At 42.4% G+C, this 15,668-nt stretch overlaps 1 protein-coding gene across 1 annotated transcript in view; it reads left to right on the top strand.

The window, feature by feature from the left end:
• Positions 1 to 15,668, top strand: part of ACACA (acetyl-CoA carboxylase alpha) — a 273,603-nt gene that overhangs the window by 224,978 nt on the left and 32,957 nt on the right. The window contains exons 46-50 of the mRNA XM_066262811.1: positions 5,134 to 5,277; positions 5,848 to 5,968; positions 9,098 to 9,194; positions 12,218 to 12,314; positions 13,608 to 13,743. Coding sequence (XP_066118908.1) covers positions 5,134 to 5,277; positions 5,848 to 5,968; positions 9,098 to 9,194; positions 12,218 to 12,314; positions 13,608 to 13,743 — 595 coding nt within the window. The remainder of the gene's footprint in view (positions 1 to 5,133; positions 5,278 to 5,847; positions 5,969 to 9,097; positions 9,195 to 12,217; positions 12,315 to 13,607; positions 13,744 to 15,668) is intronic.

Here is a 15,668-nt window from a genome sequence, read left to right as displayed (position 1 = left end):
TTCCCCCTATACCTCAGTAAACTGCTCTTTCAGTGTTATTTCAGACCTGTATCTCACTTTTTTTTTTTTTTTTGGCTAAATATCTTTTTCTACCACAGATAGCACAGCTCCTTTAATTTATCCATCAGCCAACCTGATCACTTCATAACTTCGCTCCTTACAGATGGATTTTTGGTTTTGCAGTGGATGGTCTTGAATCCATCCATGGTTCAAGTCAGAGGCTTTCCCATCCTGTGCCAGCAGTGTGGCCCGGTACCCCTTGCCCATCTCCCACCCCTAGCCTAGCAGCTGCCAACCAGCACTCCAGCTTGCCAGGGGCAATAATGGCAATAAAGGAGAGGAGAAGAAGTTGTAACCCTGAGTCTATGTATTAAGAGACTGTATTTTGGAGCCCCCAAATACTCTTGGTCACATAGGCACTGGTCTTGTCTCCCTAGAGATTTAATTCCATTCACCCTTGGATATGTTCCTGAAGAAACATTTGCACAGTAATATGTGCTGCACCACTTAAAATTGTTAATTGGAGATTGAATTACTTGTCAGCTTTTAAAAATGTAGTCCTCTCAGGTCAGGGAGGAAGGTGTTCGCAGCATGAGTAGATGAGCTATTGCATTTTTTCCTTTCCCATCCTCTTGTCTCTCCCCCTCCCTTTTCCTCTCTCATCCTTCTTCTTTTGTCCCTATTTTACCACTTTTCCCTTGCTCCCACTTACTCTTTCTCCTCTCCATCTCTCTTCCTGCCTCAGCCAAACCTTTATCAATAACCTGACAGATCCCAGAGTAACTTTAATATCTAGAATCATGGATGAAGTCCAATGATGGCAGTTGCTCAGGAATTTACAAAACCCCTCTTCAAATCCTCTTGAGAATGGAAGCATCCTAATGAGAAGGAGCGCTGCAGCAAGGACCCAGCTTGCGTAAGCTTAATTCTCAGATGCAGGAAGAAATTTGTACTTCCTGCCTCTTTACATAGAAGATTGCCCTGACCCACCTAGGGTTCTTTAAGAGTGGATACAGGGGAGAGAGCAGTGGTAGACTTCATTTTTAGTCTGTCAATAGGCATCATTATTTTTCACATCTTAAGCACATGATTGCAAATACTTGCCATTAAGTCTGAAGGTTCCTCAACATATTGTGCATATCAGGACAAAAGTAATTTTTTAAAAATTGAGCCAAGTTGCTCCTATGAAAGTTTGAAAGCTCAGTGCCTCTGCTGACAAACACCCTGACAAGTAAATACTGCACTCCTTCAGTATTACATCGTGATTTCATTTGCACAAAACTTCAGTGCTCTTCCACTTCAGTCAAATGTTGGGAGCACAGGGGAAAGGAAGGATGTGTTTATCTTGATCTCCAAAAAGGGATTTAAGGGAGTGAGCAGGCGATATATTAGACTGTGTTCATTGCCTGTCAGCTATGGTAAACCTGAGCTGTTTGCAGTGTCTCTAGATAAGCAGCCAGAGCAGCAGAGGCCTTAGTGTGTATGTATGACCGCATTCATTTGTAGTTCTGATGTATCTCAATGTTTCCAAAAGCAGTGTAGCATTTGGGGCGGAACCTCTAACAATTGTGTGTCTGCTAATCACTGGCTGTTATGCGGTGCCCTTAATTCTGAGGTCTGTCAGCCCCAATGAATGAAGTGCTGGCCGAGGCTTAAGTTTATACTGTGAGTGGATGAAGATCCTCTTTCCTCTCAGACTCGGTTCTACCAGCATGGACACTCTTCGGATGCTGCCTGTTTTTCATTATTTCATGGTACTGCTTCTCCACTTAGACCTGGAGAGCTGCAAGGTGGGACCTCAGGAGAGTCACCTCTGTTTGAATGGTTCCTGTGCTTAAGTGGTTATTGATGCTTGTTGGGCAGATAAATTTTGTATCATGCTGTAGAAAATGTGAGAGGAATAATTTGGGGAGTGAAACATGGCAAGCAACTTATGAAAAAAAGTAGTAAATGAAGCTCACCTTCTTCATGAAAATATGATGATAATTGTTTACTTCAGGTTTTTCTATTGGAGCTTGGTAGGGCAACATATGGAGGAATAAAATAGTGATTCTGTCCATGTGGGCTCCTTTCTTTGTCTTCCTTGATGCTGGTTGGCTTTGTGTAACTGTTCCAGCGTGACCATTTTTGAGTTCGGCAGATTGGGGTTTGTCCTAGCCTGGATTCTGCTTCTTTAGTTGGAGCTTTTGTTCTAAAGTATTCTAAAATCATTAAAACCACTTGAGTCAGCAACGACCCCTATAAATCAGGAGCTATTGTGTGCGCCCTTATTTTACTGATGCGTGCTACAAACGCACAGTCATCGAAGATGAACTGGAGGGTACTGCTTTCTCTTCACTGGCTGTTAAGTGGCTATGAGTGTTAGCATTTGTTTGTGGTTAGTGAAGCAGGTTTCATTTCTCTGTGTCCTTCCCCTCCCCACCCCTGACCTCTTAAAATAAGGCTGGCTGGTCAGAGAGAACCGTTTGGATATTCTTATTAGTCTTTCCTATCCTTTTATCTTTTTAATTCCTACACTGAATGAATCTTCTCACATGACAAACTTTCTTGAGCCCAGAAGTGATGTTCTTGGTTGTGGTAAGCCCCGGTTAAGTTTCTTTCTGAATCCAGAGGAGAAGAGGCTGCTGCCTTTTCAGAACAGTGCCAGTGCATCAGAACCTGAGCTCCCACTTGGAAAGGGGAGACATGCTAAGTTATTAAATTCTTGCTTCCAAGTTTGTCTCCCATCCATCTGTAAGAAGACAAGACAGAATGGGAAGGTGGCAGAGACAGGCAGATGTGCTCTTCTTGTTTGAAAGGAGGGGCAGGGACATGAGAAGAAGGTATATTTGATCAGCTAAGCAGCTCTTGGTCTGCTTTGGTCCCTTTGCTGGTTCGTCATCAGTCCACTACTAATTCTGGAGAGATGTGAGTCTTAAGTGGTTGGATATTAGCAAGCACTAGAGACAGTGTTCATAGGAAAGAAAATAATGTTTCTTAGTAGGAAACGGTCCAGCTCTCCCTTTCAGGCAAGCAAGTTTTTGGCACTGACATAGATTGTGAATATTGGATATTCAGGGTCAGCACAGTATCTCCTTTTTATTTCTTTTTCCCCTTTTCAATTTTATTTTAATAATTAAAAAAGTGCTGATCACACTGAATGACTTCTGGCAGAGAGGCAGTCTGTCCCAGAAGGACCAGTTGTGGGCCATCAGGTTTATGACATCCATAAAACCGGAGCCAGATCAGAGCTTCGCCTCCCTGAGTGACAGAGTTTCTGCTTCCACCAGGGTCCCCCATCAATTCGCTGCTTTGGATATTTGTTTTGGTTTGGCTTTTTTTTGTTCTGTTTTATTTTCTGATACATGCGCGCATGTGCATGTGTGCACACATTTAAAGATATAAATGAAACAGGTATGTAATGCCCTCTGCCTGTTAGAAAGACTAAAGCCATAAAAATAACAAACGGCGTGTATTTGCTAGAATGTCAAAGTTATGAGTTTATTTTGTAATGATGTGCTCTTGCCTTCATGAGGTAAACTGGCCGTGGCGGAGGTGTTATTAGTAATATGGACTCAGTGGAGCAGAAAGCCGAGTGACCGAGAGATCAGTGTATCAGTCAGAGAGAGGGCAAATGGAAAGAGACAGCAGGAGAATGAGAAAGGAGCCGCAGTGCCTGGGCTGAGATTAAAGACAGACTGAGAGGAGGATGGGAGTGCAGTGGTCAGAAGCGGCCAGCCTCCCCTGGTCCTGGGGTGCCATCAGACAAGCTGCCAGCACGTTGCTCAGCTCAGGCTTGTTTTCTGCACTTCCTCATCATGAAAGCCGCAATCTGAGAGCAGTGTTGCTTTCCATACACTGTTCCAAAGAATCTCATCCGCCCTTCCTAGCTGAAGTTAAACAGAACCAAGGCCAGCTGTGGATCACACTGAGGTGATTACTTTGGTCACCAACTTCTCAGCCTTTGGAGGGTCTTAATGTAGGGGCTGACCCAGCACACAGGGGAACCTCTCAAAGTGCCTAACAAGAAGGGGCAACATGGGAATATACAAGTAGAATGTGCTGGTTTTTCATTTATTAGGTTCTCCCCAGAGACTGGAAATGAATAAAAGGGAAGAAGAAATTTGGTGGTGTGGTTATTTTCTAAAGGAGGAGGAGAGAGGGAAAAGGTAAAATACAGTAAGCACTCTACAACTGTTTAGAGCTCTCCAGGGCTACTCTAGATGACTGGCAATTACTACACACTCAGTAGTTTGCAATAGTCAGTGATCGGGCTGCCTGGTTTCCATCTGCTAGGTCAGAAAACCTCCCTCCCTCAAAGAAATTATTAACCAGTCTTCAAGAGAAAAAGGAACCCTACAATTTCCCAGTTCAGGACTATTTTTTTCTTCCTTTTTTCTTTAAAGGAAACTGTGGTTTCCAACTGCAGGTACCCGTCAACCTCACAAGGGTTAAACTCCAGGGGGAGCCTGAGGATTGAGGCCCTGACTTCTCTGGAACCTTGGGAGGGGAGGACTGTGGAGGAGAGACGGGCTTGGGTATCAATCACTGCCCTGCACCCAGCACACAAAGGGCTATGGACTCAAGGGTGCATGTCTGTATCTTGACTTGCTTCAAGATTTTGCCAGCCTTGGGGCTTGTGTGTGGGGAACAGCTTTAAAAATCAAATACAAGGAGAAAAGTAATCCTTTAAAAAAATTAAAAAGAGAAACCCAAACCTCACAGCATTTCTTTAACTGAGATTTGTCACTGAAGATTGTCAAAAGACGGCACATTACCTCTTTTGTGTATGTGCACAGTCACTCTGCCCAGCCTGCAGATGATGAGGTGGCCACTGGGTCAGGGTCCTGGCTTCACCCCCCATGGGGGTTTCAGCTCAGAGTTGAGGTATGCTGCGCATACCCGTGGCATCCAGGAGAGAGGGGGAGAGGCTTGCTGGTTTTTAAATTGCAACAGTATATATGATTGTTTAAAAGCCTTTTGTTTTCTAAGTTTTCTTTTTAGGATGAAGGTCCAGATAGTCCCTTTGAACAAGTCACAAAATCTGGAATCTCAATTCTGTGAAGAAAAGACCCAGTTTACTGAGAATTACAAAAGAGACTTTGCCTTTATTTCTGTCAAGACAAATGTCTTTTCTCTTGCTTGTTTCTCTAGGTCCTCGGGCGGGAAGTGTATACCTCCAACAACCAACTCGGTGGCATCCAGATCATGCACAACAATGGGGTCACCCACAGCACTGTCTGCGATGACTTTGAGGGGGTTTTCACTGTCCTGCACTGGCTATCTTACATGCCTAAGGTGAGGCCTTCCTTCCCAGCTGACAAAGCCTGCAGGACCGGCCCTTCCACCACGGCTCACATCTCTACTTGAGCGCTCCTTATAGTGTAGGGATCTTTTGTGAAATAGTCCTCTGAAAGCTGTTGATTTTTTTTCCCTTAGAGCCATCTTTTGCCTTCCACCTTCAAAATGCCCTCCAGTTGAACTGGCCAGGCCCCCCTCTCGCGGCTCCTCTCCACAGAAGCCTTGTGGCCTGTTTGGCCTCGGTCTCAGCATATGGAGGCTTTCTCCTTGCTGTGGGTTTCCCCTTTGTGACAATTACCCTCCCTGGGGGGGGGGGGTTCCCAGAGGGCCTGGGCATACTGAAATCAAGACTCAGAACCACTTTGTGCCAGGCTGCTATGTGAGACTTGAGACCTGTACATGTTCCTCGGGGCTTGGCACGTAGTTGTCATGTTTCTAGCTGATGAGTGGGGCTCGTGGATGACATCCGTAGGCGAGCCCCCCTGCCTCTAATGACTGCTGCCGAGTTGGAGTGTGGAGCTGTTGTGTACTGATTGCTGTGCCTTTTCTTTCTCCATCTCCTTTTAGAGCGTAAACAGCTCAGTTCCCATCCTGAACTCCAAGGATCCTATAGACAGAATCATCGAGTTTGTTCCCACAAAGGCTCCATATGATCCTCGGTGGATGCTGGCAGGCCGTCCTCACCCAAGTACGTATATGTTTAAGGGTACAGTGGTGCCCTGGCCCTCAGAGTTGAGGTATGCTGCGCATACCCGTGGCATCTTTGTGCTTTTGTTTTTCCAGTTACTAACCAATTTCTACACAATAGTGTGTGACAAAACAGTTACTAATTACCAGTGAGAAAAATCTGAAAAATGCTTTCTGAAGAAAAAAGTAGAAAATTCATCAAGAACAGATGAGAATTAATGAGATATTTACAAATCAACCATCGAGTCACGAGCAGTATAGTCACTAATATGCTTCTTCTGTTTATTCTGCTATTAAAACACTTATTATGTAATGGGTTCAAACACTTTAAAACAGCTAAATATAAGCCATACAATCATAGAACAATAGGACCAAACCATTTAGTTTCTATAAACAGAGTGATCAGATCAGTTTTAGGAAAGGTCGTTGAGACCCCTCAGTGTAGAGTGTGACTACACGTTTCTCAGCAAGCTACTGCTGGGCACCCTCCCTGCACATGCCGTTCTTGTCTTATATGTTGGTAATAGCAACACTCGGTTTAGTTTATTAATGTAAGATCAGTTATTCATGAAGAGACTGTCCAGAACTTTTAATTTTACAAATATATGGAACAGAATAAGCCCTTCCTTCATGTTTATCTAATACAGCCCTCTGTCTTGGGGCTGATTTTATCTAACTTTAAAAACAGAAACAAAGGCAACTCTATATAAAGCAAATGTACATTTTTGTTTGTCAGTCCATTTGGCTATTTTCACAAACCATGTTTATTAGGCAGTTCTTTTGTGAAACTCCAAATCCCCCTGCTACATTTTGAACCTGCTTTTTAAGGTTGTTTGAGAAAGTGTCTGTTCTTTTTTGCATGTTTATTGCAACTATTTCAAAGAACGGCTATATGTTAAAGTAGATTGAATTGCAGAAGATAATTAAGTTTGAGTCATTGTGATTTTGTTGAAAGAGAAAGAGGTCTTTGTAAGGAAGACTTAATAAAACCTTTGTAGTCACCCACTCTCAGCCAGGTGGGAGGATAATGTACTTTTACATACATTATCTTATTTGGGCATACTACCTCTCAGAGATACAGAGAGCATCATCTTACAAGTTCAGAGAAGTTAAATGATTTGTGCAAGGTCACACAGCTATCACTTAAGAGCTAGGGCTTAATCTGAAGCCTAATTATAGATAGTGTGGGAAAATCACAGGGGGAAGGTTGATTTTAATTTAAAATTTTACCTGTTGTCTTCAATGCCTTTTCTTATTAATCTTAATGAAACTAAATGGCTTCTCTTACATAGCCAGAAAAATCACCATAGTAATCTTCTCCTATCTCTCATCTTTATACCATGGTAAGAACTATGAGCCTGAGATAAAATCCGGGACTTTACTGGGAAAGTTCAGAACAAGATTCAGTGAGTGTTCTCCTAGGAATTATGGGGAGCCGTTTTAGCTGGTTTCTAAGTTCTACATTTGAACTGAATATGACCTGCTCTTTGAGGGCAGTAAAGGCCCCCTACAATACCCATAACCCCCAGTCAACATATACAGCAGGAAGGTTTTTAAAGAATAAAATATTCCTATTTTGAAATAAATTCTAAGTCTTTGTTCAAATACAGTTCACAAAATAACCCAAGCATATGAAGTTAAAATTATAATATCCTGATGCATTCAGAAATTTGGCTTAGAACCTTGAAAAATTGAGCTCTTTCATGGGTGAACAGACGAGTGCAGTGTGTGTGTGTGTGTTTAGGTGTGCATTATCTTGGCCATTATTAATGAGATCTACCAAATAAAATGGAATTTGTGATAAACTAAGTTTTCTGGGTTTTGGATAATATTTTTTTCATCGACTCCCTAGTAATTCATCCTGCTGTCTGTGTGCAGCTAACACTCTCCCAAATCGAGTGACTTCAGATTTTAATTTAGTGGAAACGTTAAAGAAAGCAGATGATTCCCTGTGATAAGTTAAAGCAGATATCTTCTAGGTGAAAAGTTAAAGTCATTTATTAGAAGAGATAGTGCTGTGATATTCTTCAAACTGACGCCCAACACGAGACCAGAATCTAAACGATTGGCTTTGGGCTCACGATAGAGAGATAATTTTGAAATGGATGATCACATTTTACACTGGGGCCATAGAGGCAAGGAATGTAGAACACAGTAATTACAAGTTTAGTCTTGATAAAACACTCTCCATCCTGTTTAAGTCAGCAGAGGTTAGCTTGCTCGGATCTCCACTTTTAATTGGTTTTGGACTTGGGTTTTTAGGGGGCGGAGGGCCATGTTCAAATTAGAAGAATCACTGAGAGACCATGAACTGAGAGGGCACACTAGGAAACAGTTATTTGCAGAAGCTTTTATGAGGCCCTGGTCAAACATGGATACCTGTGAAACAAAGGGTTTTTTTTCCTTAAACTAAGATGTTGAAAGTTACGTGTGTCGCCAGTAAAGGAAATTGTGCAAGGGAGTTTAATGACATTAAGTATGTGCATCTTAACCATTATATTTTCACTATCTGTCAATAGGATGTGGGCCTGGCCTTTTCTTGTGGAAAGATTATACTTTGTCAGTTGTAAACAAAGTGGAAGTATATCTTGTTGCTTTTCTAGCAGAAAAGCTGAGTTCCTGTTTTTTCCCCCAAATTTGGGTCCTCATTTGGTCATTAATAGTTATCATTTGGCTGTCATCAGGTTTCCATTAAAAGAAAATCAGTAGAATCAGACAAAATTGTAAGCTTAGTTTTAAAATAGAAATGGACATTTTGAAAACATCTTTAATGACTTGGCTGCCTTTTGACAAATGTTTGTGATGTTTTGAAAAAAAAAAAGCCAAGTTATTTATTTAAAAGCAATGCCAACTCTCTCTGCTAGCTGAACCCCATCGTTTAACAATAAATGATGCTTCTGCTGATAAATGAGTCTTTTTATGTGGCCTAGCAAATGAAATAGGAGATGATGTCTGAAGGCAGATGAACATTCAACTGCCTAATGCTTCCATCTATTATAATATGATTAAAAACACAACAGACTCCTCAAAATAATCCCCCAAATCCAACCGTCAGTTTGCCAGTTCTGGTGCATTTTCAATGGATTGACTGTCTTTATTCTCTCTTGTTTTCTTTCTTTTCCTTTTTTAGCCCAAAAGGGTCAGTGGTTGAGTGGATTTTTTGACTATGGGTCTTTCTCAGAAATCATGCAACCTTGGGCACAGACTGTGGTGGTTGGCAGAGCCAGGTAAGAGCTCTTTTGTTCTGGAAGCTCTTTTTCCTTCCAACTAAAAACAGGAAAGGGCCAGGGCTACATAGGTTCTTAACCAATAACGCTCTGTTTGTCTAAACTTTCTACAAATACTGGATTATGGTCATTCCTAAGGCAGCATAACTGGAGGGCTAGTTCCCAGTCGTTATTTAGTGTGTCATTCCAATGATGCATTTAATCTAAAGTCTGGTTTTGACAATACTTCCTTTTTATAATGCTGAAAGAAAAGCTATTTGGAGGCTGTAAATAGCCACGGCTCACCAATGCCCTCCCCTTCAGAGATAGGTAACAAGTGAATCAGTCTCATCTACTTCTCTGTGTAACTCGAAAGAAGTTCCTTCACAGCATTGAGATTATTTAAGTAACAGATGCACTATATTGGTTTATCCCAGATTTGAATTACAAAAAAAAGTACCTGAACCAGGAGAGAGTAAAATAAGCTGGGATACCTCTATTTTTCAAGTGGGAAATTGAATTTTCTATTAAATTTTAATACCCACTCTAAGAAGTGCTTCACTCAACAGCAAGCTCTGCACGAAATAATCTGTAGCGCTCACCATAACGAGCACCTGCCAAGGCTGATCTTAATCTCATTCTGCACTGCAGAGACATGCTGCCCTAGGGACCCACATCTGGAGCTCACCTTCCTCTCAGGGGCAATCAGTTTTTCTTATCTTGGTGAAAAGTGGCACCTGCTCAAGATTCTCAAACATGCCACATTGGGCTGAGATTTAGATTCTAGCCTTGAAAATAATTCTAGGCTTTGTGGTTCCCTCAGTGCAGCAGGTCAGCACGGCTCATGCTGACAGTGACAAGGAGCCATCAGATGGCAAGCCCACAGACAAGATCTTCCATTGTGACTCCAAACAAGAGCGTCAGGCCTGGAGTCAACCCAGACTGAAACCCACAGGGACTAGCTCCTGTACGCTCTCGTGTCTCTAGGTCTTCCACCTAATCCCAGGCTTCTGGGTCCCAGTGGGAATTATTCTTTGTGCCTGGTAAAATTCCCAGTGGGGATATGGAGGGGCAGGGGATGCACCAGAGAGAGCCCTCCTACCCAGGACCTATCGTATCAGTTTGCTATAGGGAGTCTTCACACCATACTCATACCAACTTTTCTGAAAATCTGCCTGTCGCCTATTCTGCTTTAGTTTTCCTGTCTGTAAAATCATGACAGATTTTAACCCTCCGAAAGCCAAACCTTTGTTGAGGTTTTTAAGATCCTCCCATGGGAAACAAGAGAATAATGCTTTACAGTGATGATCGGAAGAATGGCGATTGTCCACGAGCGAGATCAATCAAGCTTGGCTTTGGTTAGCTCTGCCATTGTTTACTGCGACACTCACTGTGACTTCTTCCTTTCTTTCCATCTGATGAGTTCTGGTCTTCTTGCTCCAAACACATACACATGCTCACAAGTATATATAACACAAATGGAGCTAGCTTCTTTCAAAAGCAATGGCATTTCGAGAAATAAATATAAATGTATTCTTCTGGGATTGTTACTGTAAGTGCTGCCAAAACTCATCTTTGGTATGTATGTTTGGAATATGTGTGCTATTGGCTGTAAATTGTCTTTTATTATTCCATGGCACCTTGTCCAGGGACACACTATAAAACAAGATGTAGCATCTTCATGTGCTAGCCTGATAAAATTTATATGAAGTATAATAGAAAACAGAAGTTGTTCTGAGCTGTTTTCAAGTTCAATAAATAACTGTAATACTCGGATAAAGATGTTCTTTATTAGGTCACATGGGCCCTAATATATAAGTTATAAGTTACCGATTTAGGGTGGCTTTTGCAATTACAAGTTTCCAGTTGGATTGTTAATCATTGTGAGCAGAAATATTTCTAAACCCTCCTGTGTACCTCCTGCTCATTGTCTGGTTGTCTAGAGGGCTTTTGATTCTGATTCAGTGCAGGCAAGTGACAAGGGGGTGGGTGGTCCCCACTCGGGCCCTGTCAGGCCTCTTGTGATGACAAGAATCCATTTCCAGTAGCCAGTGTAACAACCAAAGACCATCCTTCATGGAAAAGTTTGTTATGGAGATGCTACAGGGGAATGAAAGACTATAACCTGTCCCAGTCCCAGCCCCAAGGAATGCAGCTGAGAGAGTGAAGATTGAATTACATTTCTGAGTAAGGACTCACCCTGTACCTAGCAGTGCTCCCCCCTCCTCTCTTTCTCTGTCTCTCTCTCTGATTTTTACTAGGAAATCTTGAGGACCAATTTGGGACAATATTGTGGAATATAGATATGGAAGTTTTGAGTTACTGGACAGTTTTTAAAATTAAATGTAGCCTGGAGATTAAATATATACTGCCAATACAGATCACCTGTTTCACCAAGATTACTGCTGAAAGTTATCCCTGTCCCATTGCTCTTTCCCAGTGAAAAAGAAAGTTGTTTAACCACCTCCCTATCTATGCTTGGCACATATTTTTCTTAATCCCTGCAACATACCTACACCCTCCCCATCCACACGTCAAATTTTATCTGGAACCATGATTACTAGTACTCCATAGAAACCTACAGCTCTATTTCAGCAGTGCCATCATTCATTAAAACAGGTCCTGAAAGTTTCAGATTCCTACTACCATTGGACCATTTCCCTTCATCTTCATCAAAGGGTTGTTTTATGGTGAACTGAGAAATTTCATTTGGCAACCAAAAAGACAAATGTGTGTGCATGCACATGCCAGCCTGCTGAGTCTTAACTGCTGGAGGCTGCACTAGTATAACCCTCAGCTTGAATTTATCCTGTGGTGGGAAACCGGAGTGATTCTGAGGGTCATTTCCCACCATATTTACAAAAATTTACCATATTCACCAAATCTAGAGTCTCATATTTTACCCTTAGGAAAGTCAGATTTCCCCCTGCTTTCTATATTTGTTTCTAGTCCCCCCTCCCATGTTTTGATATGGGATTGGAAAATAAATGACTGGCTGTAATGTTGACACACATTAGGTTCTTAGGTGGCTCGTTTTTTACCAGATTAGGAGGAATACCTGTGGGAGTAGTTGCGGTAGAAACCCGAACAGTGGAACTAAGTATCCCAGCTGATCCTGCAAACCTGGATTCAGAAGCCAAGGTAGGTCACCTCAGGTACTGTGCTCGCCTGTCAGAGGTAGATTAATGTCAGTTGAGGCCCTGGGCACAGAAGAAAATATTGGGCCCCTTGTCATTAGAAAAAAGTGTCAAGGTGGGGTTTTGCGGGGCCCTTCAGAAGTCAGGACCCAGGGCGCGCACCTGCCGTTAACCCCTCCTCTGTCACCTGTGCTGGGAGCCGTTTGCCTTCCGCAGGGCCTGTGGATGTATTGGGAGCTTTGTAACCCACCCGTTTTAGATGGAAGGGCAGTCAGCAGCCTTGAATGATTTTAGACCCTCATGTACTCACTTTAAGGTGACTCTAAATGTACTGCAAGGTAAAGTCTGCCTGAAAAATTAAATAGGCCTCTTGTTGATGCTGGAAGACAGTCTACTTTTGTTGGGGACATGGACTTACAGAAAGGCAGCCAAAACAATGCTGAGAGCTCTTTGGTCCCAGATTCTCTGAATGTACACATGGAAGAGCTATTACTAGAATTAATAATGGAGTGTGCTGAATTGTGAACACCATAGTCCATCTTTTTTTTAAAGAATGGATAACATTTTCACGTCCTGACAAGACCCAGAAAATGAGTGAAGAAGTTGGGGAGGAGGTTATGCAGCAGGATCACGTCTAGTGTCTGTTGATTAACCACAGAGCAGGAAAAGCTGCAGTAAGCACAGAGGTGAGAGGTCTTGGAACCTGTGTACAACTGAATGCTTCATGGAGGAGTATAGTTGAGTTGTAGCTGCCCTTGGGAATCCCAGAACAAGAACCTTGAGGGTGCATTCTTCTATTAGAAGTGGTGAGGTTTCCCTTTCTTGGCTAAAGAGTTGTGGTGTAATCTGGACTCAAAAAGAGGGGTGTTTAACAAAGAGATCCAGAATTTTTTTTCCTACTCAAAGACTATCTTCATGATGAATAACAGTTTTTGTTTAGTTTGATTTAAAATTTTTACTTTATTATTATTATTATTATTTTTTTTTTTTTGTATTTTTCTGAAGTGAGAGGCAGGGAGGCAGAGAGACAGACTCCCAGATACAACCAACTGGAGATCCACCCAACAAGTCCACCAGGGGGCGATACTCTGCCCATCTGGGGCATTGCTCTGTTGCAACTGGAGCCATTCTAGCGCCTGAGGCAGAGGCCATGGAGCCATCCTTAGCACCCAGGCCAACTTTGCTCCAATGGAGCCTTGATTTTAAATTTTTAATCAGTTAAACCTTACTTACTTTGGAGAGATTTCCCTCAAACTGTGTTGTTAATAGTGTGTTTATCTTTCATTTTCTCCAATAGATAATCCAGCAGGCTGGCCAGGTTTGGTTCCCAGACTCTGCATTTAAGACCTATCAGGCTATCAAGGACTTTAACCGGGAAGGGCTGCCCCTGATGGTCTTCGCTAACTGGAGAGGCTTCTCTGGTGGGATGAAAGGTGATTGGCCTGGCTCTGGGCTGGAGGGGCATAGCTGATTCCCCTGAACCCTGCAGCATGGGAGAGAGGGTTTGTATTGGGTAGAGCCTGTGAGTGTCCTAGCAGCTCATCACACTAGGCTTTTTGAGGGTTATGTACCCTCTGAGATGTCTTCTGAGTGGCAACTTGAATGGGAAAATTCAGAGAATCAGGCAGTCTGCTAATGTTATCTCAATGGACTGCTGTTGTGGATTAGTTTTCACAGGTGAATAATAGTCCTGGAGAAATACAATTGTACTAGCCTCTGTTCCCCTTTTCTGGACATACTTTTTGTTGATATTATTCTTTAACACTCTACAACGACCAAGACAGATACTGAAATTAGCCTTTACCAGAAGAAAATGAACAAAGTCTATACCAGAGGCTGCTCTTTGTGGTAATTTGTGATATGTTTTGTTGTTATCCAACAACAGCCCTGGGCATGTGGCTCCAGCATATTAGACCAATATTATTATAAAGGCTCTGCTCTGTGCTATGGGAATCGCTTAGTGATTAGGCAGCTAGTATCCCCATTTGCTGAGAATCCTCTGTGTACATAACCACTGTGGACAGTTCATGGAACACTGCAGGAAACACACTCTGCCTCTCAGAGTAGTGAAGCGCTCTCCAGTGGCCAGAGCCGTGGCCATGCTGAGGGCGGTCCTGCGTGCCAGGAGAGGATGAGTCTGCTGCTGAATGCCGCAGAACTCGGGGCTCTGATGTGTGGATTATGGCAGTGGAAGGAAGGGGGAGTTGGTGCTGCTGAGTAAGCAAAGTGATCAGAGAAGGGCACGTGAAATGGAAAAGAAGGAACCTCAGCAGGCACCGGAAGTACCTTGGGGCAGGAGCATCTCTAGCTCTGAAGGAGGATGCTGGGGCAGTTATTCTTCTACAGATGATCAGCTGTGTATGGAGAGAGGATAGCCTTATGCCAGCTACTCTCCTTGCCTGGCTAGGAAAAACCCTGTATGGCCAGGCCTTCTTGGCAAGATGTAGAAGACTAGGGTGATTTTTTTTGTTATTTTAGTTGAAAAGTTTCCCTTTGTCCACATTTGCTGGAGGACTACCACAGTCTACACTTTCTTAGGAAAGACTTAGACTATAATGCAAATTAATGTTTGTACACTTTCATAGACTATCACGGTAAAATACTTTTTGACTGAGATAATAAATTTGTGGAAATACCATGAGATATTGAGAGTATAGGTTAAACAAGTCAATCCTACACATTTTTATTGAGATCCTATGTGCAAGGAGCTATGTCAGCTACTATAGACAAAAGAAAAACAAGTCAGAAACAGACAATGCCTCAAGGAGTCAGGAAAAAATGTCTTGAGCAGAATGATAAAGCCATAATGCATAAAGTATAAACAAAATACCACAGTGTTCAAAAGAGATTGATACTATATATATAGCCTGACCAGTGGTGGTGCCGTGGATAGCCTATCAACCTTGGATGCTGAGGACCCATGTTTGAAACCCCGAAGTCACTGGCTTGAGCACAGGCTCACCAGCTTGAATGTGGCGTCACTGGCTTGAGTGTGGGATCATCAACATGATCCCATCGTCATTGGCTTAAACCCAAAGGTCACTGACTTGAACCCAAGGTCACTGGCTTGAGCAAAGGTCATTGACTCAACTGGAGCCCCCTGGTCAAGGCACATATGAGAAAGCAATCAATAAAGAACTAAAGAGCCACAATGAAGAATTGATACTTCTCATCTCTCTTACTTCCTGTCTTTCTCTCAGCAAAAAAAAAAAAAAAAAAAAAAAGGAGAGAGAGATTATACTATATTAAATTTGGGGAGAACTGAAAGCCCTTTTTTATATATATATATTTTTTTTATATGAAAAAAATACATATATATGACTCATTTAGCATCAGACTTCACTTGATCCTAAATCTG

Source organism: Saccopteryx bilineata, chromosome 2 (assembly GCF_036850765.1).
Source record: "Saccopteryx bilineata isolate mSacBil1 chromosome 2, mSacBil1_pri_phased_curated, whole genome shotgun sequence".
Taxonomy (NCBI): domain Eukaryota; kingdom Metazoa; phylum Chordata; class Mammalia; order Chiroptera; family Emballonuridae; genus Saccopteryx; species Saccopteryx bilineata.
The sequence above is the reverse complement of the archived record's forward strand: the minus strand, read 5'-3'. Positions and strand labels throughout refer to the sequence as shown.